The following is a 26,616-nucleotide window of genomic DNA, read 5'->3' as shown; positions in this document are numbered from 1 at the left end:
GAGGAGACTGGGTGCCCCTTCATCCTGTCTGCCACTGCAACAAACAACTGTTGTGACTTCCGGAAGGGTTTGGTCCTGTCCATATAGAAGGCCAGTGCCCTCTGGACATCCAAAGTGTGCAAGCTCTGCTCCCTAGGGGAGGCATGGAGCTTTGCATAGAACACTGGTAAGGTGAGGTCTTGGTTAATGTGGAAGGGGGAGACCACCTTAGGCAGAAACATCAGGTGGGGTCTCAGCCTGACCTTATCTTTGTGGAACACAGTATAAAGGGGGTCCACCTTCAGGGCCCTGAGCTCTGACACCCTTCTGGCTGAGGTAATGGCCAGCAGGAATACTGTCTTGTAACTAAGGAATAACATGGAACAGGTGGCGAGGGGTTCAAATGGGGGATCCATAAGTTTAGACAATACCAAATTAAGGTCCCATGTTGGCAGGGGGGCCCGAACCTGTGGATTGACCCTTTCCATTCCCTTCATGAACCTTTTCAGCACCGGCTCTGAGAAGACTGATGACATCCCGGGCCCCAAGTGAAACACTAAAATAACTGCCAAGTGCACTTTCAGGGAGGATAGTGACAGCCCTGTCTGGCTGAGAGCCAGTAAGTAGTCTAGGACACGAGGTATTGGGGCCTCCACCGGCGATAACCCCCTTTGAGTGGCCCATATGGTAAACCTCTTCCATTTGGCTACATGTGTTACCCTTGTAGAGGGCTTCTTGCTGTTTAACAATACATCCCTGACAGGTTCAGAGAAGGCCAGCTCGATCAGTCTCAGCCATGGAGCCTACATGCTGTGAGATGCAGTGTCTGGAGATTGGGGTATTGCAGTCTCCCCTCCTCTTGTGTCAGCAGATCCAGGCGTAACGTAAGCACCTCCAGGTTGCGAATGGACATCTCCAAGAGGGTCGAGTACTGGTGCTGCCGAGCCCAAGCTGGGGCCACCAGGATAACTGATGCTCAGTCCAACCAAATTTTCAGTAGTGTTCAGTGGATGAGCACTATCGGTGAAGTAAGGGTCCCAACCAACAAATGCTGAAGGTGTTTGCCCAAGAGTCCGGGCTTCGGTTCTGGTAAGAGCAGAATGTCCTGCACTTTGCGTTGAGATGAGTGGTGAAGAGGTCTACATGGGGACATCCCCACCTCTGGAAAATTGAACTCAGTACTTCCATGTGTTGGGACCAATCATGGTCCACAAAGGACCTGCTGAGACGGTCCGCTAGCGAGTTGTGAGCCCCAGGCAGGTAGAACGCCCTCAGGAGAATCTGGTGCTGGATGCAGAAGTCCCAGAGCACAAGGACCTCGAGACACAGGGGTGATGAGCGTGCACCCCCTTGTTTGTTTATATAGTACATTGCCATAGTATTGTCTATGCTGACTGCAACACACTGCCCCTTCAGTTCGCTCTGAAACACTTTGCACGCCAGCCGAACCACTCTGAGCTCCCGCATGTTTATGTGCAGCTGAGTGTCTGTCTTGCTCCACAGGACCCAAGTCTGGAGGTCCCCCAAGTGTGCTCCCCAGCCCAGGTCCAAGGCGTCTGTGACCAGGGAGAGGGAGGGTTGCGGGGGATTGAAGGGCATTCCCATGCAGCCTCTCACCACCAGTGTAATGTTGTTAACACTCTTGGGGGGGGACTGTCACTAACTTGTCTATATTGTCCCTGACAGGTCTGTATACTGCGGCAAGCCACACCTGGAAGGGGCACATTTACAACCTGGCATGCTGGACTACAAACGTGCATGCCGCCATGTGGCTCAACAGTCTGAGGTATCCCCTGGCTGTTGTGGTTGGGAACCTGATTAGGCCTTGGATGCAAGACACCATGGCTTGGACCCTTTTCTGGGGCCTAAAGGCCCTGGCTTGCTCTGCATCTAGTTGGGCGCTCACAAACAACATGCATGGTAGAATGGCGATAGGCGGGATGAAAATAAATATTGAGGTCGAACTGTGGGGGTGGCTGGTGTGTCGCTCCCGACCGCCCCATCAAAACTGGTGTTTAGACCCCGGTGGGGGTTTCTGGTGGCTCTGCTCCTGTTTCTGGTGGCCCTGATGTCTCCTATTACGGTGGCCCCTTCTCCTGTTCCCATTCCGTTGTTGTGGAAACTGTCTGAACCGGGGTCTCGGAGTAAAGAGTCTCCTCTGGGTCGCCCGTGTATAAAGACCCAGCGAGCATAGGGTGATTGATGAGTCCTTCATACTATGAAGCCTCTTATTAGTCTTTTCTGAAAACAGGGAGGGGCTCTCAAAAGGGGAGGTCCTTGTATGGACTGCTGCACTTCCTGCGAGATTCCCAAGACCTGAAGCCATGCCCCCCTTCTCATGGCTATGTCCGAGGCCTTGACCCTGGTGGCCGCAAACGCTGCATCTAGCGCAGCCTGTCATGCCACTCTAGATATGAGTCTCTGCTCCTCCACCAGGGCCGTAAAGTCTGACTTGGTCACTGGCAGAAGCAGCTCAGTGAAACGGTCCAGGGAGCTGATGATATTATACGCATACCTGCTAACCACGGCTTGCTGGTTAGCAATTCTCAACTGGAGGCCACCTGTAGAATATACTTTCCTACCATACAGGTCTAAGCGTTTGGCCTCTGTTTTTAGCGGAGGTCCCCTGGGTCCCCTGCCTCTCCCTGTTGTTCACAGCATCCACAACCAGAGAGTCACGGGGAGGGTGGGTGAACAGGTGTTCATTGCCCTGGCCTGGGACAAAATACCGGTGCTCATTTTTTCTAGCCGTGGGTAAGGCTGAGGTTGGGGTCTGCCATGCTGTCTTTGCTGTGTTGGCAGTTGTCTTTATAATGGGCAATGCCACCTTGCTGGGTCCAGATGTGGAGAGAATGTTTTTAACAGTGTCTTCTTCGTCCCTGACCTCTTCTGCCTGCACCCCCAGACTCTGAGCCACACTTCTCAATAACTGCTGGTACACTCCTCCATTACTGGGAATGCAGAGAATCCAGCCAACGCCCCATCTGGGGAGGACGAGGACATCATGCCCTCCAAGCCCATCAGTGCAGGGTGTTCAGACATCCCTATTTGAGTCTCCGGCACCGTTTTTTGCGGTGCAGTGCTCGGTGCCTGGGGTGAAGGGCCCCCAGTGGCCTATGGTACGGTGCTGTAATGATGGGGCGACTCTGCACCTGGGACAGCACCGGTTCTGTCAGTGCCAGTGCCCACTGCACCACAGGTCCCAGTGCCTGCAGGGGCTGTGCCCACATTTGGGTCGGTGCCAACTGCACCAGTGCCAGTGTCGGCACCGTCATCGGTGCCGGTGTTGATGACTCCACCTGCTCTCTCACGTGGGAAGTGCTGAGCGCCCTAGTCTGGAGTCCCACAGCCTGTCCCTGTACCTCATGGATCACCTATGGAGTCCAGAAAGGCCATTGTGGGGCACCTTGGGGAGGCATTTGCCACTCACCTTCCAAGGGGCGTTGGGGATGGTGTCAATACCTACTGCGGCAGGATGATCTTGTACTCCCGCTCCGCGCTGAGCTGGAGTAAAAAGAGTCTGACTCCGATGTGGACTCTGATGCCGATGACCATGGCAGTGCTGAGGGTCCCGTGGTGCCTCTTGGTTCCTACATGCCCTGCACCGTCTGCTGAGAGACATCAAGGGAGGCGACCATTTGCGGGGGCCTCATTGGCATCAGGAACCGTGCCGGGGACCCTAGAGCCTGTTAAGACACCTGTATCTGGAGCGATGAAGGCACCCAATGCGTTGTCTGCAGCAGCATCGTGCTGCACTAAAGGCCTCCAGCATCGAGGGCAGTCTGAGAGAGCATGGGCTTCTGCCTCGTCCTGGAGTCAATGCCTGAACTTCATACGGTCACAGTGCAATCTGGCGGAGTCTCCCAAGGATTGCAGTTGCTTCCCCATCTCTTGGGATCGACTCCAGCCCCACCTCTTCTTCTTGCGAGGCACCGGGGACTGACTCTTATGGCGCCAGGAGGAACTAGGTACCAACTCCTGCTCTCGGTGCTGGGAGCTTTCTGCCAGCATCGACGGTGCCAGAGCGCTCTGCACTGATGATGCAGTGCTCTGAGCTCCTGCCAGGGAAATGTCCAGGCACAAGGCTGGTTCTATTAGTAGTACCATCAGCCGTTGAGCTCTGTCTTTCAAAGTCCTAGGCCTGAAGGCCTTGCAAATAGAGCAGCATTCTCAGAGGTGGGCTTCACCAAGGCAACTCAGGCAAGCCCTATGTAGGTCACTTTTGGGCATTTGTTTGCCACATCTGAGCAGATTTTAAACCACAGGGAGCCAGGCACCCCCTGGCGCTGAGGCACCAAGGGGGGAGTTAAAGTCCCACCTCGGCTCACTAAGTGCTAAGTGGAACTATTTACAGATGAAAGACAAGTGTCTAAACTATTTACAACTGTTTTCACTAACTATCAACTAATTTAATAATAAAGGCTACCAGTGAACACTCAACAATGAGGGAGCTCCAGCAACTGACAGCACAGTGAGAAGGAACGAAGATGGCGGGGGGGGTGGCAGGGCAGGCAGTGAATATATGGGCAGCCATACGAGCGCCACTCCAGGGAGTGCCGCACCAACCCTAGAGCTACCCACTAAGGCAAAAAGCTTCCAGCAACTAGGCATGCGCCAGCGCACACCCAAATTGGAATGCACATGAGCAAGCACTCAAAGAAGTTTCTTGTCCAAGCACAACCTCACCCACAGATTAGCTGCCACTTGGAACAGGCGACAGAATGTTCCAGAAAAAGTGGTGCCTCTCAGGGAGGGAAGGAAGGGGGTGTTGGGGGGGAGGACAAAATGTAAACAGCTGAAAAGAAGTTTCCCATCCCATCATACAAAGCAAGACCCCCACCCAAAGCCTAGCTGCCATTTGATGTTGGGGGGAAGGGTGGGCAGCGGCTGGCGCCAGGCAGGACAGGAAAAAAAGGCACATAGCAGAGGTAGACACAGAATCACAGACCCCAGGTGCTAACAGCAAAGAAAGAAAGAAAGATTTTTCAGCATCTCATGAGCCTACAACCACAGGCTTCCAGGTCCCCAATTGAAACGATATTTCTGTTGCTTAATTCCTCCACACCTGAGAGCAGCAGAGACGGAAGAAGCCAGAGCGGAGAACTGTGGGGCATTGTGGGGCACATAGGAGATATCTCTAGAGACTAATGAAGTCAATTTAAAGACAGGGCACTTCCTTACTACCCTTCATTTGGAATTTTAAATTCAAACTGAACGCTACACCCATCAGGTTATGATGATATTATGATATCAAAAATATGTTGATTTTACTGCACCATAAATTGAGCTAATGGAATTTACAGTGAAGACAGGCACTTGGTGCAATCGGGCTAAATGACTTAAAATTGGTATCTCGTAGTTTAGATATAACCTTAGAGACAGGAAAGGATGGAGGCAGAACAGAACAAAACAGTGGAGTGGGCTGGAAAGAAAGAGGGAAGATGTTGTTCAGCAGACACAGAGCTTCCTATATTCCTCCATATTTTTGGCATAGAACAACTGTAATGGCTTCTGGACACAAGAGAGACCCCCTCTCTAAAAATTTTGAAAAAATTCATTCCCTGGATAAAAATGGAAAATGTGTCAAGTGTAAGCAGTGAAAAATGATGATGCAGGGTCTAGCTGCAAGAATGAAACATTATGAGGAAAACACCTTATTGGGAGAAAATGATGTGAATGAATTTGCGGATATGGCTGAGTGGATCAACTCAATTCACTTCACAACGCACCATTTGACCTTCTCCATGCATTTTAGTGTAACTGTGATTTGACAGGTAAATTCACAAGCTGTTTCCTGCATTGGATGTTGCTAGAAAATAAGGTTTAGTTTAGCTAATCCTTATGGCATGTTTAATTAATTAACTAGGTTTAGAATCTATCACTCAAGTGTACAATACAAAAGGCTGCAGTAAGAGAAATCTACAGTTGTCATGGTCACTTTCTTATTTTATATGACATAACATATGTCCCTTATTTTGGAACTTCATGGCTAAAGACCACAATGATACCACCATGCCTATTCCCTATTCCACTTCAGCATAACTCAGCTTCTCCAAGGGAACCCCATTCTATACTTGCTTTCTCAAAAACCAAAAATGCCAGCAACTTCCATGAGGCTTACTCCAAAATCAAGTGCATTCTGAGCAATCAGCCTTAGCTGTTTTGGTAGCTTGATTTAAATCAATAATTTTATGAGTAATTTAAATCATGATTTAAATCAGTTGTTTACATCACTTTGATTTACACCAATCCACCACGATCCAAAACCAGAATCTGGCATCTGGATTTGCTGACAACTACCATGACACTGGAAACTCAATAGGACACAACACATGCAGAGGCATGCACTAGCAGAACTTGATGCAGAATTAGGACATAATTCTGAAGTTCTTGGACATCAAATCAATAAAGTAAAATTATACACAGTGAAAAAATATAAAAAGCAATATCTGCCTCGAAAACAAAACCCTAATTAAGTATTTCTCTCCAGAGTCTAATTTTTCCATTAATTTCAGTGCAGAAATACATTTTCTGATCCTAATTTCTATGACCTCCATCTTGTTAGGAGGAAAATGGCAACCTATATACAACATCCATTATAATTTTTTTGTGTACTACAATTAGTTTTTAAAGACAAATTTTACGTTTGAAGTACACGTTATTTGGAGTGGGGGGAAAAAGGCTGAGTTTTCCTTTAGTTATTTGCTGAATTACCTATTGTTAGGCATCTGAAGTCTGTGCAAATTTTTAATTAAAATATGTAAAACTGTACTGTATCCAACAACACATATAGCAAGTCACAAAAGTTAAACCAAAATAGTCAAAAATAGCAAAATTAATACATGGTGTAACAGACATGTCAAGTGATTAAATTTAGTAATCCAAATAGAAAGGCATTATAAGGGGACCACAAAGACAACAGAATTCTGGTGAGCATAATAGTTGATAACATTGCTCCATTTACTGGAGAAGAAATGCCTTATTCTGGACCAGTTCACATTTAGCTGCAGAGACAGAGGAAGAACAACCCTGTCAAACAGAGCTGCCATAAAGAAAGAGAGATGGTCACTCAGGCACATTGGCTCAGATTATGATGAAGGACTCATTAAATATATTTTGCAGATCACACTATATTTAAACTAGTCCTTTTTCCATAAAGAAATTAGAAAACATTTTTTCCAGGTGGACTGAAATTAACTGAGTGCTTTCTGTCAACTGCAGAGCATGGTGGATATATTTTAAGATTGATTTTTTTATGTTTGTTTTTTTATTATTTAACAAATTCTAACCTGAACAAAATACAATTTACTATAGCTAAATCCTATATACTTTCAAAATACCACTTAATACCTTTGTTTCTGAACCTTGGGCAGTTAGGTTAATACTGAATACAAATAGGTATGTATGCATTTAAGGGTTATACGCACCTATGTGCGTAGCCAAAGGCTAGCCTTACCAACCTCATTATGTGCTTATCAATTCTCTATTTTTCAAAAGAAACAAAGATATTTAGACTAAAATGTATGTTTACGATTTTGACTTTATAAAATGAAATCACGCATCTTCTGAGATAACGAAACAATGAATCTGAAATGCCTACCTGAACCAACTGGAGATGATCCAACGCTAAGACTTTGTAAACTTCCATTCCTGAGCAACGTTGGAGACTTCTGAACACTGGAGCTTGTTGCGCTTCCTGCAGCAGATGCCACAGATGATGTTGGAGAAGCAGAAGAAACTGATAGGTGGGAAATACCCTCCTGATTTTTATTTCCCTTGGGCCTACCAGGCCCATGTTTATTTTGTTTGTTTCCTTTCCGCTTCTTTTCTGTTACAGTATCTTCTTCTAGTGCAGAAGTTTGGACTCGCTTGTATCCTACTGAAGTAAGGTTTGTATTACCTAAGTCTCCAGGAGAGCTTTCAAAGCTTTTAGACTGGGAAACAATGGCTGAGAGACCGATTAAGGAAGTAAAACAACTCACGCTCCCTTCCGGGTTTCCCATCTCTCCTTTATGTACATCTTTGGTTGACAAAGTCTGTTGGGAATGAGTGTAACTGTCATTTCGCAGATCTGATTCTGTAAAACTCAAAAAATCCTGGGGAGATTGAACTGAGCTTCCAGACGATGATTTTACACTGCTAGGAGTCCCCAAAAAACAGCCTGTAGAAAGAAGGAAAGGCAAGAATTAAATTATGATATTTTTGCTTTAAAAATAAAATGCTTCTATCATTGTTAGAATTGCTTAAAAAGCTGAATATTCTAGAAAATAAAATTTGGAGGTGGAGGTTCCTTTTGAAACATATCTTTTACCACATAAGGGATTGGTCTATGTGATCAGCTGGACTATATCAAGAAAGGCTGCATATCAAACTTGCATTTGATAGCTGAGCACTGTCTGTGCGAAACCTGCTGCTGCACATGTGTAGCCTGGAACACGTTAACGTATTCCACTTTGAAACAGGAATAGAATGAAGTGTGCAAAGATTTCAGATGTGCAGAAGCAAGGTCCACACAAGTAATTACTGGGTGGCAATCTAGCGTAAGATATATTTGCACTCTAGTTTACCATAAATCTGATTGCACTGACAAACCTTAAAATTATCATTTTTAAAACATCTCATTTGAATTCATTATTTTTATCATGCTTGCCTCTTTGTTTTTCACTCAATTGGGTTTGATTCTCAGTCACTTCGTTCCTGAGCTTGGGACAGGGATGGGGTGGAAAGGAGAAAGTATGTACAAAAAATTGACAAGAATGGCTTGAAAGCTTCTTCTAATGCCCTCTGAATACTGGCATCATGCTGGACACTGGCGTAAGTTAAAGCACACTGCTCTAACTTATACTCTGATAGATACGCACCTCAGGATATAAAGGCCTTTACGTAACTGAGACTCACGGTATCTTACTTTTTTACTTCTGATACACTAGCACAATACTGAAATGACTTCACTGCAATTATACAGAGGAATGCCTAAAAAGTCCCAATACAAATGTGTTTTCACTGGATCTTTTTAAAGTTAGGTTTTGAAAAATACTGAATATGGGGCATAATTACATGCATGTCATTTGAAGAATACATTTAGAATTTCTATGATTCTAGAATTTTTATATTGTATCTACACACACAAAGTAGGTAAAGAGAAACAGACACTTGATACCGTTTGGAAAACTGGTAAACCTCTTTTTCATGAAAAGTTATATTTTAAAATTAGAACTCAATTATAGTAAACGGATTAATAATCTGTTTAAAATACACAATTTACATTACATCAGTGAGTCTAAGACAACTGCACTTTTACCACTTAATTAGCATCTACATAAAGATGTTTTCCATCATCAATACTGATCTGTCACCATCTGTCTTTCTTCTATACTTTTGTTTTTACAGCTGGTATAAAGATCAAACTAATGGATTAAATACTTTTAAACTACAGAGCACTTTAGGAGCAACTGGTGTTCCTAACCAATAAGGTACCTTAAAAACTAAACCTTCAGTAGCTTGATCAGAACAGTACAAAACAATACTTTAAACTCTTCCTGCTTAACAGTACTCTATTGCCATTCTTGGCATCTATGTTTCTTTCACTTTTCTTTCACTTTGGGCTCTATAATTTTTAAGACATAATACAATAAAAATCTAAACAAAGCATTACTTATGTTTTCTGATATTTCAATACAACAAAACAGTAGTATTTGGATTATGTCAGAATGCAGGATGCAAAATGAAGACATTGTTTTAAAAAAATAAAAGGTAAGGGATGAACTGACTGCAAACCTTTTGGATAGCAAGAGTTCAGTCCTGCAAACACTACTATTGCATACAGTCCTATTAGCTTCAGTAAGACTACCCACAGGTATCAAGTCTGAAAAGGTTTGTGAATCCATCCCTATTTTTGCCATCAGGAAAAGATACTTGGTTACAAAAGAACATTTGCAATGGCCTGTATTGAAACACTTAGTATACACTTTCAAAAGAATGCAAAGGGAAGTTATACGTTTTAGAAGAGGTAGTAAAAGTTTCAATGATTTCCAACATATTTTTCACAACATAGGCTGCTACTTTTATAGCACCTTATTTGAAAGAAAGATTTCCCTTTATTAATTTGTTTAATATTATGTTATATACATGTAAAAATTACCACATACTGGCCATATCTAAACAAGCGGTTTTTCCCGCTAAAACTGGGCTTTTGCCGGAAAAAAACCATGGAGTGTCTACACAGCATATGTGCTTTATCAACAGTGTGTTGAGAAAACCTGGCACATCCACCGGCCACATTATACCTATCCCTGTTCAGATATAATGCCTTTCTCAACAGTGTTCTGTCAACAGAAGAGGTATGCAGATGCTCCAGGCCCTTTTGTCAACACAGAGAGCTTCCAGTTCACCAGACTGCCCTCTTTGCAGAGCTTCCATCAAAGGCAGACAGCAAGTCTGAGATCAGAGCCTGCTCACAGGCTGTCTTACCAGTCCCCTTGGGAACAAACACTTGCCCAGTGTTTGGCAGAGTTGCTGGTCAGCCATTCTGACGAGAGAGGGCCAGACAGTCTGGGTGCTCTCTGTCGACAGACCGGCTTGCTCTTTCAATCTGCTTTTATATGTAGATGCGATCTGTCAACAAAATTTTGCAGGGAAATCCCTTCTGACAGTAACTTCTGTCAACAGATGCTTTTTGTGTCGACTGTGAGCAAACAGACCAAATGCTCATTAATATTAGTTACCAAGGCATCTATGACAAAATACACTCTCAAAGTTGTAAAATAAAAATGTCTCACTCAAAAAAGTCAACGGATGCAACTTCACTATTTGCTCGAGACAAATTTGGTTCAGCCCAGTATTGATTTGAAAAGCAAGCAATGTCATGTACATTCAAAGTCACTGCTTCGAAAGGTATCATCTTATGGACTGAACTTGTTTCATGTTTTTAAATTACCTGCACAATATCAGCAAATTTAAAAAATAATAACGTCCGTGTGCATAATGAAGTTCTACATTACCATCTTTAAGTAACAAATTATCTCCTTCAACATATATATAATTCTTTTCAATTAAGAGAAAATAAGTTAAAAAAAAAAAGAGACAGTTAGACCACAAAAAAATGTACATCAACCAATACAAAAAAAGAGTGGAAGAGAGAGAAACATTTGAGTACCTTAACATTAAATATTTAACATTCTTTTTTAAGTTTCACAAGTTAGTAGTATACATTTTTAAATAATTATTTGAAATGTTTAATCCTTTTACGTTACAAAAAAAAATAAGAGTCCAATTATCAATTTTGAAATCTTATTCAAGAATGTAAGTAAAGCTCCCCCACAAAGCTATCTGCAGATGAAACTCGATATATGCTCACACACAAGAGAAACCTTAAAAAGCTAACCCATATTCTGTTGTTATTATCTTGATACTCATCATACTGGAAATTTCAGAATAATATAATTCATCCTCAAAATGAATGAGGGCCTATAGTCCACAGATTATTAATAAAAATCATGATAAAATCTGTTAAACAATGTAAAAACTAATACAGATTCTTACTCTTCTCCCTGACAAACACACCACACCATCCCCCAAACAGACCAGAAATAAAATGCATGTTTTCAACTGGTTTTGGTTTTTGTTTTGTTTTAGGGAAGGGCAGTGTATTTCTGATGCTGTTGTTTTAAAGATTACAGTAATGGCTCTAGAAAGCCATTTTAGAATGTCAGAAAGATGTAAGATATGTGTGATTTACATATAAAATTGCACCAATCACCAAAATGTGTATACAATACACATATCCTCAAAAAATTATATATCCAATAAATCCGAATGGTGTAAAAACGAAAATGTGTACTTATATTTTTGAAGGCACATCATAGACTCAAAAAAATCCGAAAACCAGATTCAGCCTCTTTTAAAAACAATCATTTGGGACACAAATTATAAATGTTTTTAAAGTACTTAAAATACAAACAGAAGTTTCCTCAGTTTCATTTTTACATTTCAGCAACTTAAAATCACTATTACTAAATATTTATTTTTAATGTTTTCTGTGTTTGGAAATTGTATGCGAACTCTTCACAATGAGCAAATGTGACAGCAGGTTTACAAACTGACACAAAGAAATGTCAAGTGAATACTAAACTTCAATGGGAATAAGCTGTTTTTTTCCAGTAAGAACAGAACATACATATAGAACACATAATGAGAGAGACTTTACTTTGTTTTCAGAAAAAGAGATCAGCAAAAGATGCAACAAGCTTTTATTGTTTTCAAATATCCAAACTTTTGTATCACTATTCTGGATAATGGGTAAAGTACTTTTTAAATTTAAAATTAAGTATAAAAGATTTCTCTTTACTTGTGCATCAGCATGGAAGCAGAATTATTGCTATTATTAATACCTGGCTGAAAAGGACTAGCAGCTGACACAGTTGTTCCTGGATTCCTTCCACCAGCAGGCTTTCTTCCCCTCTGACCTGAGCTGTGACCTGCAGATTTCTTCCCTTTGCTCTCTGACCCTCTAGTCTCTGAAGCATCTCTTCCACTTGAAGTATGTGCAGAGACTTCCTGGAAATTTGCATTTGTAAATCGAGCTGTGGTATCTTCCAACCGCTTCAAGGAGCCTGGCATAGAATTGTTGCTAGTGCTTGTGTAAGTCTAATTTTTTTTCAATTAAGAGAAAATAAGTTAAAAAAAAAAAAGAGACAGTTAGACCACAAAAAACTGTACATCAACCAATACAAAAAAAAGAGTGGAAGAGAGAGAAAAATTTGAGTACCCTAACATTAAATATTTAGCATTCTTTTTTAGTTTCACAAGTTAGTAGTATACATTTTTAAATAATTATTTGAAATGTTTAATCCTTTTACGTTACAAAAGCACCATAAAACAAAGAACAGAAAGTCAGTTACTAATATGTAATTTTTCAGATCAGGTATAGTGCCAGCTGTCAGTTCAGTTACTAAGCATCAGATTGCAGCAATTAGTGGAAATGTATGGGTTGATGTATCCACTATATAAAACGGCAAATCGTAATACTACTAGTTATCAAAATACTTGCTATTACTCCTGAAATTTTGGCAAGCTTGTGAAATATGCTCTACTATCAGAAAGTCTACAGTTTTACAATTACGGAACCAATACTACAGCCTTGAATATGTACTAAACATGACACAGTTAGTAGACTGCTCAAAGTGCATGAACCTAAACATAAGTCTTTAAAAGATAGTCTAAAAACAGCATAACGATACAGAAAATATAAATAAATATTTTGTGTTATATGGATTACTTTACAGAAAATCAAGACTATTTTCAGCTGCAAATGTGTAACAAAAATTTTGGCACATTAAAAAGGAGTTTTGAAACACTGAAAAAAGACAGTTAGGTTTTATATTTTTATATTATATATACACATATTAGAATATTGTTAAATTACACACACATGCACACAGTCTTTCCCCATAAGCTCGTGTAAGATGTCTTTTTTTTAAAAAAAACTTTAAGACATGAAGTTAAACTGACTAGGAGAAATGCTTATTTCTTAAACTAAAACTAGCTCAAAATGTGTGATTCTAGGAAGGCCTTATTTATGAGGCAAAAATAAAGAATGTTTAAATAATGATTATTCAAATATAGAAGTTACTTTGAAGAAATTATTGGGTATTAATACAACATGATTAACTCTATAAGCTTGGTTCTGCAGTTTTTGAGAAAAATGTTAAAACAGTCAATTATAACTATTTCAGTAACTGAAATTCTGACAACTGAAATCGATGGCAAACATTCCCATTCAATACCTATATTTATGTTATTTATCTGGTTATTTTATGAATGAGTTAATACTGTAGGGATTATTTTATTAAGGTGTTCTAAGTCCTTTTGCTGGTAAAGATATTTTAAAAACAGGTTTTCTGTGATGATATAGTTTATGTATGCTAAAATGAAAAAATGTGGAGCTATTAAATATCATTATATTTGTAAAGTCTGTAGAAACTAATGAAAATGAAGAATTTTAATATGTTGTGTGAAAACATACAGGAAAAAGAATGGCATTATTCAGGAGGTTTTCTGTTTGTTTGTTTTTTTACTAAACTGAGCAGACATATAATTAAACAAAACACTAATTTGCATTCTCATTGGTAGAAAACTGCCAACATGTTAAATACTGGTTAAACAAACAGATCTGTGTTTAAATATTATGTATCAATATTAAACAGTATATTTTCCTTTCTGATTATTTAATAAATACTAAGGCTCTGAAATTCAGGACAGCGCTTAAATATCTTCATACCCATCTCTACTAAGAAAAGTATTTATACATGTGGTGCTTAAGTCCCATTAAAACTATTCTCTAAAAGGATGCTTTCCTGAATTGGGTCTATAACATTATGAAAACTATTTTATCATCTTTCACATTGAGCTTTTATACAGATGACATAAAACATGATCTTGTTTTTCACTAATATAACCACACCAGCCAGAAACTTTAAAAAAAAAAAGTTAATTCTAAATAAAGTATCTCCTGTACTTGACTGTTTTTTCCTGTGCCAATGTAATTCGTATGTTGGGAGATGCTGCTACTCAAAATGTAAGATCTCAAGAAATTGTACTGAGCAAAATGGACCCCACCTTTCTAATCACAAAGTTATTAGTATTCAGAAATATTTACTTTTTATTTCAGAAGAACTATTTTTTTGCTCAACAGCATCTTTAGAAAAGAGGTATTCTCATGCTAATTTGTTCCATTCTAGCTGTATTTTTTTCCAAATTTTCACAGTTCAGTGCAAACAATGTAAATCATGGTACAGAGCAGGGCACTACTTTTCCAAATCAGTATCTACAAGTTTACCAACTGACTCCCAGTGTCATTTTATTTTAGTATGAAATAAAAGCCCATTTGCACTGACCAATAGGATTCAAGTTGGTTAAACTCCATGGCTTACTTTAGAAACATGAACCTTTTGCATGCTGCACAGGTCAATTGGGAAACCACCCCAGCTCATTTTTCAATCATTTTTCCATTAGCTTGGGCTGGTCCTGAAGCTCTCCATCCCACTCACATGTGACCTGCATGACCTAGTACAGGTCAAAAGTCATGTAAAAAAAACACATTGGCACTCTTCACTTATGTGTCAAGTGGGGGAGGGGGAGGAAACAGGGCAAGGGTACTGTAAATGGAAAAATAACATGAACACCTACTTAGAGGATCAAATTAGGTTTGGTCAGTTCCACAATGACATTTAATGGAGAAGATACTAGAGTCACCCAGAAGTTTAAAGCTGTTACTTTTTCTGTATTCCGACTTTATCCCTATATAATATTCCAATCCTCCTCAAGTCTGCATATCTAAAAATCACACTTCTTCATGTTAGCTAGCTAGATTCAGAAAAAGCAGCAAAATATAAAAAAGCTATGCACCTGTAATTCTAACAATTGTGTTTTTGTCTGACCTATAGCACATAAAAGCCATAATACATAGTGCTATTGACTAAAAAACCTCTACCATGCAACACTATTAAGTGAACAGAATTCTCAGATGCAAATTGCAGAAAAGTCGTATATCAAAAAAACAATGTATTAAACAGTCTGCATATACCCGAATCAAAAGAGCCAATAAGTTATGTCACTGTATCTGGGAGAAAAGAAAGTTAAATTTACGCCAATCAAGTTTTAATTACTGTAAATAAATGTAAGCAAAGTGGGGATCTCTAAAACCCATAATGTGGCTCAGTTCAGAGCTGAAGAAGTTTCTGAAAAGTAGTGAGAGAAGGACATCTGCATAACTAACAAATTATTGAGTCACCGTAAGTAATGTCAGAACTACAGTGGATGGCAGTACAGGACTCGCACAATGCTAGCAAAGAACATGGCATATATCATAGGTATAGCACAGTTAAAACAAACAGCATTCATCTGTAAAGACAAACTCACTTGTCAAATACTTGTTTAGCTATAGCTGCTCCAAACTGTTGAACGTATTTATATGAGGCAGCACTCATAAATGCCACTAAGTGAATGGGATTCCCATTGTACTGGACAAACACATGGGTCTTGTCTCCACTGTCACAGTTAGCCTAAATAGCACCTTTGAGTTATTGTACTTGGAGTTAGATTGGGCTCAGTATTTCTCAAAGAAGGCCACAGGCCCACTTTGGGAGATCAGCTAGCAGGCCCGTGCCACTTTATCTGTGGTTCCATAGCTACAGAGCTTTGCAACTCTCTTGGGCTCCAATTCGCCTTTTCTAGCTAAGAAATGCCACGGGACCCTAACTAAACCTAACTATGCTGTGAAGAGATACACAAAAGACAGCTATACGACAAGACCCAACATGCTTACTGAAAAATAAAAGGGTCAAAAAATACAAAAAGGGCATGAGAAAGAGATCCAATGAAACAGTCAAAGTGATAAGGATAACGGCAGGAAAGTATTAATGTTCCAATAATTTTCCATGCATGTTTGGTGAATTTTTATTTTGTTTGTTTGAGGAGTGTGGCAAGGTACACTGGGATGAAACCCAGTTAGGTGCAGGGTTATTAGTTTATTAATGGCCCTTACCTCTTCCATCATCATCATCTTTTTTTAAATGATTAACTCATTAGATCAAAGCCTATATAGCCATACATGTTTGTAGAGCATAAAAATAACTTCCCTATTTTAATAATATTTATTAACTCTTTTCAACACAATTCCTTTAAAAACTCCTCTGTATTTCAAGGTTTTCATTCACTGATTTCTTACCTTTTACAATTGTTTTAACCCCTCATTTATTTTACTTACTTTCACTTCCTACTCTGGCCTAATTTTCTAGTTTTTGTTCTATCTCTTGCCTATTTCTAGATTTATTTTATCTTAATAATTGCTTATTTTTGCTTTTATACATAGTATTTTTCCAATTTTCTTCTTTTTGAAAATCTTTTTCCTAGCTATTACCTGTTCTCCTTTTGATTTGCACTCAATACAATCTGATTTTGAATATTATAATCTAGTGGTCGCACCACAATAGTTAAGGTCTTGCATACACAAAGGCTCAGCTTACACTAAGATTGGATCAGCATAACTATGTCACTCAGGGGTAGGAAAAATCCACATCCTCGAACAAAACAGTTAAGCCAACCTAACTCCCCATGTATATATTGTTAGGTCAACAGCAGATTTGCCACATCTGGCAGAAGAATCCTTCCCCAGAAGTATAGGCAGCATATACCCTAAAGTGCTACAGCATCACAACCAGGCTTCCATAGCTTTTTAAGTATGGATAAGCTCTAAGAGTATATCCACATATCAGCTGAACATCTGCAGCTGGCCAATGATCTTATGAGGCTCAGACTGTGGAGCTATAAAACTGCAGTGGAGACTATGCAAGCACAAACATTACACTGCAGTTTTCCAGTCCTGCACCCCAAGTCCCTAGAGGCCAAGTCAACTGATGGAGGCCAGGCATATTGTTTAACTGCTGTGTAGACACACCCCAAGAAAGGTTAGCAGATAGCATAGCTAAACTTAAAGGCTATGGAAACAAAAAGTAGTCAAGTAGCACTTTAAAGACTAGCAAAATAATTTATTAGGTGAGATTTCGTGGGACAGACTACTTGACTACTTTTTGTTTTGATAGTATATAGACTAGCACCGCTCCCTCTCTGTTACTATTAAAGGCTATGGGTTATACTACAGCGCTCTGTTGATAGAAGTCACTGTTGGAAGATATTTCACAACAAACCTGTTGACGATGTGCAGCCACACACAAAAGCCAATCGGAAGAGCACTCAGCTCTGTTGATCGAGCAGCCAGACTGCTTGGTTGCTCTCTCAACAAAACAGGCATCCCGAAGCACAGCAGAAAGGTCTGCCCATTTTTCTGGATGCCCTGTCTGTCAAGAGAAGCACACATACACACCCCGCCCCCCAGCAGCCACATAGCTTTTTTGTTGACATAATCGCAAGGCTGAGAGGCAGAACACTGCCAACGAAAGTCCTGAGTTTCATTGACAAATTGTCGACAAAATGTATTTTGTTTGTGGACATTCTACTAGTTTTGTTGGCAAATTTCACTCGTGTAACCTTAGCCAAAACATGCTTCTGATGTTATAGTTTACATAATTTCCCTGAATTAAATAAGCTATTTTAGAAAAAAGCTCTTTTATTTTAGTACAAATGTGTCCACACTCAGGCTTTTACTAGTATAAACATTTTGTAAAACCAAAACAACCTAAACAACAAAACAACCTACACTGGCAGGAGTTTCTAGTGTTGACCTTGTGTAAAGATGAAGTAAGCTTACTCTTTAAGAGTTGATTTTTCTAAATGTTCTAATATCCACCAGCACACTCAAATTGTTTTGAAAACTATAGTGCTTAATTGGGGTCCTGAGAGGAAAACTGTTGGGCCAAATTTAAGTCAATTGACCAAGAGGCTCCCAAGAGTCAAAATCATGACATTAAGAACCAGACGGGAACATTTTCTGAGGTTCCTATATTTTTTGGCATACAACAAGGGCTCAAATTATGACACTGATCCAGCCCAAACTGGTATTGCCTGAGTAATTCTGAATTCAGGTAGTGTGTAGAACCTACGAGCACTTTTGTGAAGTAATTTTTCAAAAGTTAAGTGTTTAATTTAGCTCTGCAAGTCGGGTTTAGCCTGCATGCTACAGACATCAATTTGTACATGCAGTGTAAGACTGATGCTCTGGATCGACCTCTGTATTTATAGGGACACCTGCTATCTGTTACAGGGCAGCTCATGGCAACATGCCAGAGCCACTGAACCTGAGCAACTCTCAAAAACTGTGATTATGAGTTCTGCCCTCAAAAGATTTCTGAGAACGTCTGCCATGTACTCTACCATTCTCTGCCCACATTCTACTTTGGATGGGAACTGCACGGGGCTCCACTTTGGATGTTTTGCCCTGGGAGAAGGACTTTTTGCTTAAGAGCCTGGATTTAAATGTACTTCAAAATCCACACAGATAACATGAATTGTCTTGAAAAATACTGTGCTAGGGCACACAGCAAGCGGTGTGCATTTGGGGCTACAAGGAGTTCCTCAGATACAGCTCTTCCAAAACAAAGCTAATTGTTACAATCAAACTACTCTAAATCCCACATGCAAGGGAAATTATCTTGAAAACTGGTGTGCCACACTAAGATTTCCCCTCTTCCCAAAGTCCATCTCAAAGAGAACAGCCTTTGAGACAAATGAACTACTTCATCCCTCTGAAATCTTCTCAGGGTACAGGAGCCCTTCACCCTCAACTGGAATAAGGAGACTGGCATTCTCCTCTGCCTCTTCATGGTAGCTGTACTTCAGCAACCCAACTAATAGCCTCTTTCATTCCTTTCTATAACCCTTTCAGTTCAACTTGGGCCATGAAGGAAATGCGGGGAGGGGGGAAGACCTGGTAACTGAGTGGTGGTGTCCCTCAAGCATGCTCTCTCACTATTATCACTCTCAAAACACAAGGACTATCCAAAATTTTATTGCACTTGACTAGCAGTGCCTCATATTTTTTCAGAACACCGAATGTGCAGAAACCTTTAGCAATGTGTAAGTAAGCAAGAGGATTTGAATAACAACAGCATACTATTATATCAGACACCACACAGAAAATGGAGTGTTTTTAAGGGACTAATCAAGTTTGATTTTCTTCCACTACCCACTGCTAAGTGCAGAGGGAGACAGAGTAAAGGTTCTGTGGTACGAGGTACTGTTGGTTAACCTTTACTATGCATTAATGAAGATTTCTGAGCAGTGAAATTATATTTTAATTCAGCTTCCTCCCTGTGCTGTCTTCACCCAATCATCTCGTATCCCTCCTGTCAATAGGGTCTCCAGTGCCTCTGCTTTGTTTTGGATCAGGAAGTGCTTGCTCAGGGATCTCAGCATAAATAGACTATATCCATCATTTAGAAATGTTCATGTTTTCATTTAAAAACACTTGTCAGCTTTTCTAACACTGAGGTAACTGGATGGGGTGGGAGAAGGAACAAAGATCCAGTTTATCCATCTGACTGTTTAACTGACAGGACTGAAGCCACCAATGGAGCACGGCCTGTACCTCAAGGGCAAATCACAGTTTGTGAGGGACAAGACTACGGCTGCAGTTGGCCACAGTGGCAGGTGTGAGACTGGGGACCGTTGATAACCCGGGAAGGTGGCAAAGAGACTGAAGCCATGGGCGCTGCTGGAGGGCAGTGTCCAGAAGAAGCCCCCTGGTCCTGAAAGCAATGCAGGTCCAGAGTCAAAAGGTAAATAGAGATAAACAATAGTACTGGTAAATACTAGGAAATAATAAACTCTAACCATCACTTTTCAAAATGAGGCATCAAAAAGTATTGGAAAAACTGGGATCCCAAAAGAATGGGAGAAATTAATTCAAACACCAGGGAAGGCAAACACATTTATAAGCTACTCTGTGCCTTCTGTAACAGCACTATTAATGTGTGTCACTTTTTGTAGCTCCTCTTAAAAATATTCTTTACAGTTTGACCTTTCACACAGGTCTGTAGTGAAGTCAGAGCCACAATAAGAAGGAAGAGTCCAATGCAGCAGGTAGGTAAAGAAAACAGTTTCTTATGCTCACAGAATGTGATGTATGGTGGTTGTGTACCGTATTCATGAGCTCTAGCTTCCAATTACTGACTTCAGTGCTTCTTGTATCATGGTCTTGCAGATATTCCAAGGATATTTTACAATGTAAAGAGTAAGAATAGCTTATTTTTTCAGATTTCTCAGTTCACCAAATATTATCACAGACAAGTACAAATTCTTATAGTCTCCATAATCACTACACAGTAACATTTTATGCAATTATAAGTTTTCAGATATTGTTCATACCACAGGCAAACAGTTTATAACTCTGCATTACTAAAAACGTGTAAGATTGCAAATTTAATAATAAATTTTCACTTAAATCTAAGGGAGTGAAAAATGAATGCTTAACTTACTTTCTCTGTAGTTACAGTGAGAGATGGAACCAAAGATGGTGAAGATTCAGCTTGCTTCTTATACTTTTGTTTGTGTTTGTCTTTTTCTTTATATTTCTAAAAAACACGAAAGCAAATACAACCCAAGTTCAGATTCATCTTTAACATAACCCGTGTATAACACACACAATATAATTTTCTATGATTTAAATGTAAAAACCTAATTTTGACTATAAAAGTTATATTCTTGTGAAAGTAAAATATGATTAATATTTTAAATATTAAACTACACACGCTTTGTTCAGAAGACCCATGGCAATGTCTGCACTGAAAAACAGCACATTCTTTATTAGTTACAATCAGCATTGCTGAATCTATTACTGATACTAAAATAAAACCATCTTGCCAAAAATCAAGATCTAATAACATTACAAAAAATGTAATTAAAAAACTATATTGATATCTATTTTGTTTCAAATTTCTTGTATTTCCAACAGTTAGTGTATTAATAATGAAAATTTTAATTTTTCATTTGATGAGTACAATAAATCAGTAGTACAGCAGAATATTAACAAAATTTGCAAATCTCAAGTTTGCTCTACTGCTAGTATTACAAATGATATTTTTAGCAAGATGGCCATTTCCAGAAAACTACACATGTTTATTGATAAACTTCAGACTCATGTAAAGTGATTAGTTCATATACTGAGAGCAAATCATTCTCAACTTTCAATATGTGAAAATGAGCAACAGAATATTTCCCTTTTAAAATAGGCTAAACCTTTGGAAAGTAATTCTGTTTTCCTTTATTCACTGATCACTACAACTATAACTAGCTAACATTGTGCAAACAGCAAAGAAAGCTGCCTCTATCCATGTTTCCAATCTAAGAGCATGATGCTGCCACAAGCCTTCTGCATGTTTGCAGAATCAGGACCTAAATGTTGTGTTTAAAGAAATCAATAAAAGGATATTAATGTGAAAATTATGATTTTTATAACAAATGCTTGCATGGGAAAATTAAATATTCAGCTTAATACTGTGGAAGTTCTACCGCTTTTTCCTGTAACTGCATAGCAAATGGATTCAGGGTTTCAATTACCGCTGTCAATTAATCAATGTTAACTTGTGTTAACTCATGTTAACTCAAAAAGATTAATCATGATTTTAAAAAATTAATCACAATTACTTGAAGTTTTAATTGCACTGTTAAGCAATAGAACACCAAATGAAATATATTAAATATTTTTGGATCTTTTTTCTACTTTTTCAAATCTATTGATTCCAATGACAACACAGAATACAAAGTGTATGCTACTCGCTATTTTTTCTTATAAATATTCACACTGTAAAAATGATAAAAGAAACAGTAATTTCAACTCACCTCGTACAAGTAATTTAGTGACATTTCTTTTTTGCGAAACTGCATCTTACAAATGGAGACGTTTGCTACATAACTGCACTCAAAAACAAAATAATGCAAAACTTCAGAGACTCCAAAGTCTGCCCAGTCCTACTTCTAGTTCAACGAGTTTGTTTACAGGAGATAACAATGCCCACTCTTTATTTACATAAGAAAGAGAGAATGTGTGTTCCTATGGGACATTTGTAGCTGGAATTGCTAGATGTTTACATACCAGCTATACTAAACAATCATATGCCCTTTCATGCTTTGGCCACATTCCAGAGGACATACGTAAATACAGATGATGCATGTTAAAAAATAAATTGAACTTTGTGACTGAACTCCTCATGTGAGGACTGTATGCCTATATTCTGCCACATATTTCATGTTTTAGCAGTCTCAGATGATTTTCATTTCGAGAACGCTTTTACTGAAAATCTGATGAAACACAAATGTGAGATTTCTACAGCACTTGACCTAAGGTTTAAGATTCTGAAATGCCTTCCAAAAATCTGAGGGGATGATATCCAACAGAAATCATCAGCATGGACACATGTCCTCTGGAATGGTGGTTGAAACATGAAGGGACGTGAATCTTCAGTGCGTCTAACATGTAAATATCCTGCAACACTAGCTACAACAGTGTCAGGTGAATGCCTATTCTCACTTTTAGGTGACATTGTAAACAAAAAGCAGACAGCCTTGTCACCTGCAAAAGTGAAAAACTTCTTTGACTTAAAGACTGCTGAACAAGAAATATGAGTGGACTTGCAGGTTCTAAAGTTTTACATTGTTCTATTTTTGAATTTTTTTTTCTGTATATAATTTTGCATCTGTAGGCTCAACTTTCGTGATAAAGAAGTTGTACAATAGCACCCGAATTAGGGGATGTGAAAAATACTATGTAGTTTGGTTTTCACTGTGGAAATATTTGTAACCAAAAATAAAGTGAGCACTGTGCACTTTATATTATGTGTTGTAATTAAAATCAATGTATTTGAAAATGTAGAAAACATCCAGAATATTTAAATAAATTGTATTTATCATTTCACAGTCCGACTACTCATATGATCAATTGCGATTAATTTTAGTCATGCAATTAATCACAATATTTTTAATCACTCAACAGCCCTAGTTTTAACTTTTCCCTATAAATATTACCGTACTTTTGTTTGGGTAGATCATGCTGACAGAACTCAGAGGGAAAAAAACAGATTACTGATGAGCAACTGTTGCTTGAATACACTGCTTCTGCAGATTCACATTTATGGAAATTCTGTGTACCTGTACCACACCAAGAACAGTAGTATGGGTTGAACACCCCTCTACTCCAGTACTTTCTCATCCGGCAACATCCATAATCTGGAATGATTTTAGTTAGACGGACTGCCGCTTATCATGAGTGTGGCCGAGTTTCCTGTGATCCCATAAAGTTTGTTTACAACCACGAGTCCTGAATCTCAGTGTTCTGTGCTGTTATTTAACTACAATTTACACCTAAATGTGTTAAGAGCCCAGTAAGCAGAAGTAGTGTTGGTATTGTACTAGACAATATTGACCTCCCATAGTCAGGCAACTTTTCTTGTCCAGCACTGGTCAGGTCCGGGGAGGGGCTGGACAAGAGAGGTTCAACCTGTACCAGATGTACAAGCACTCACAGGCAGAAACAAATGTTTGGAGACAAACCTACAAACAGTATTACAGTCCCAACTCCCCTCAGCTAACTGAAAGACTCAGAAGAACTGCTCCAAAAAGTGAAAGGAAGGTGGGCACTATGGGATCTGCAAAAGCATTATACTCAAACCATTACTGGTAAGTAACCTCTCTTTTTCTTTTGAGAATGGTCAGTGTAAATTCATATACAGATTGAGTGGCTACGCAATCCCCAGCAAGAAAGTAAGATACTTATTTAATATTGACTGCAGAATTGGTCTTATGGCAATACCATACCAAATCGTATGTCATATCACAGGAGTTGTGCATGTAAATACATAACTCCAAAAGTCAGTTTTCTACATATTTACAAGTGAAGAGCCGTCAGTGGCCATAAAAGTTACTTTGGAGCTAGCTGAACAGGCTTTTATACTTCCCTAGTAAAGGATCACCAACTAACTGAAAAAGTCTACAGGCAAAGTCTAATTCATTTTAAAAATGTGAACAAATCAAGCACCCTCTACATATGTAACCAATGAATAACTTGGTTGGCTTTCTATAAAGTTTTATTTTTTCTAAATAACTCAGCACTCTCTTAACATCGCGTTTATATTACCTGAACTCACAAGGAATTCAATGGGTGCATCTATATTAGGAACTAATTTCGAAGTTGACTTCAAAGTTAGGCACTACTTTGAAATAGCCAGCAGAGAGTCTACACACATTTTTCCTTACTTCAAAGTTAACTTTGAAGTAGGGAGCCCAACTCTGAAGTCCTTACTCCATTTTTGGGAATGAGGTAGTGCCCTACTTCTAAAGTTTAACTTTGAAGTAGTGTGTGTGTGTAGACGCTCAACTTCAAGGTTACTTTTGTAGTGCAGGCACAGTCAGTCAATATGGTTTAAGAAACACAGATTTTTGCCCTTGCGGAACATGGTATAAAGAGTGCCCATGACCCAAAAGCCTGTTCAGTCCCCATGAAGCTAGTAAAGCAACAGATGATAATACTTAGAAGTGGATAGTACAGAGTACTCCAATAGTTCAAAGGTTGTTTCCATTGGTCTTAAATTTTAATTTCAACCCACTGATACAGAAAAAAAAAAATCTGTCTGCTTGATATGTTCTATTCAGAATATCTGTACAATACCTAAGAACTGAGGAGTCTAGAACCCCAGAGTGGAAAGTATACATAACTACAGCTGGGCAATATTTGTAATAGTTTGATATAATGCAATTTTAATGGACTCAAATCTATTAAATATTTCTGGGGACAGGCAGTGGCAGTGGAGGTGATGGTCTCCCTCACAATCTTTAGCCTATTGGTTAAGCACTCACCTGGAATGCTGGAAACTAGGGTTCCATTTTTCCCTCTATTTGTTGTGACACAGGGATTTGGGTCTCTCATGACCTGCCCTAACCACTAGGCTATGCAGTCAGTCACTCATATAATCGCTCTCTCTATGGCCCAACTATAAGTCTCTACTCCAATTACTATATAACTATATATATATATAAAGTGCAAAAACTTCCACAGCTGATTAACAGACCCACTGCAGAAAAACCCATAGACAAGTAGCTAGGGCACACCAGTGCAGTACAATTAAGCCCCATGTTCAAATTCCTTTTTCCACCCTAGGGAGAAGGAGAAAGTGATTCCAAGTCTCCCACATCCCAAGCGGTTGCTTTAAAACACTAGGCTAAGGCTACAAAGGAGGACACCACCATGATGAAAAATATATGCATATATTTCAGGTCAAAACATATTTCCACTTAACCTAAAAAACAGATTTTTTTGATTTGCCAAATGTTTGCAATTTTTGGATTCCAATCTAATTTTTCCTGACCTTCAGGGAAATTGAAAAAATCATTTATTCTCCCAGATCCAGAAACCTCTCAATTTATTCTAAAACATACAACTTTGATATATTTAACAAAAATCCTTCCAAAATATCAGATATCAATTTCATTAAAGTAGGCAACCCGTTGGCCATAGTTCACACTGAGAATCTTTCCAATTTCAAGGAATTTTGGCTTCCTTATACACGACTTCCTAGATTTTAAAATTATGTCCTGAATATCTTTGGAGCACTGAACACCTTGCACTCAGAAGTATCATGATTTAGGCTGTCTACGCTAGGCTAAGAAAGTCGACCACAGATATGCAATTCTATCTACATAGCTAACTTGGCTGTCTACATAGGGGAAAAACAACGGGAGAGTTTTTCCCATCAACCTCCCTTATTCCTCATGTCTCGTGAGGAGTGTGATGTTAATGGAGAGGTCAATTTTGCACATCTCTATGAGATGTGTGAAATCAAACACTGGAAGATTGCCCCTGTGTGGGTTGATCTTCCAGGGCAGTGTAGACTTGCCCTTAGATCTTCAGATGAAAGGATTCTGGATTTGAGTGTAGAATCTGATCTCCTTCCTGAGAAGATAATCTGGAAGCTCAAGATGAAGTATTGGAAATTCCAAAAAAAACTTCATGAAATAAAAACAAAAAAGGGACAAGTACAAGCTGGAACTATGAGATGCACATGAACTTTGTCTCCTTTTATCTCTTCAGAGCATACAAAAAATGACCCAAAAAATGCAAGCATGCAACATTCCAGTAATCCATCCTGCCCTTTAATAAAAAAGTAGATATTTACACAATTTTTGGAGCAAAAA

The 26,616-nt window shown here is 39.3% G+C and overlaps 1 protein-coding gene across 4 annotated transcripts in view; it reads right to left on the bottom strand.

Moving 5' to 3' along the window:
- The window catches only part of MLLT10 (MLLT10 histone lysine methyltransferase DOT1L cofactor), a 284,997-nt gene that overhangs the window by 117,690 nt on the left and 140,691 nt on the right, over positions 1–26,616 (bottom strand). For all 4 annotated transcript variants that reach the window (XM_074984859.1, XM_074984857.1, XM_074984860.1 and 1 more), the window contains exons 9-11: positions 20,910–21,005; positions 12,369–12,624; positions 7,580–8,140 (exon numbers count right to left, since the gene is read on the bottom strand). In XM_074984859.1, the coding sequence (XP_074840960.1) occupies positions 7,580–8,140; positions 12,369–12,624; positions 20,910–21,005 (913 nt within the window). The remainder of the gene's footprint in view (positions 1–7,579; positions 8,141–12,368; positions 12,625–20,909; positions 21,006–26,616) is intronic.

This window comes from Carettochelys insculpta, chromosome 2 (genome assembly GCF_033958435.1).
Source record: "Carettochelys insculpta isolate YL-2023 chromosome 2, ASM3395843v1, whole genome shotgun sequence".
Taxonomy (NCBI): domain Eukaryota; kingdom Metazoa; phylum Chordata; order Testudines; family Carettochelyidae; genus Carettochelys; species Carettochelys insculpta.
The sequence above is the reverse complement of the archived record's forward strand: the minus strand, read 5'-3'. Positions and strand labels throughout refer to the sequence as shown.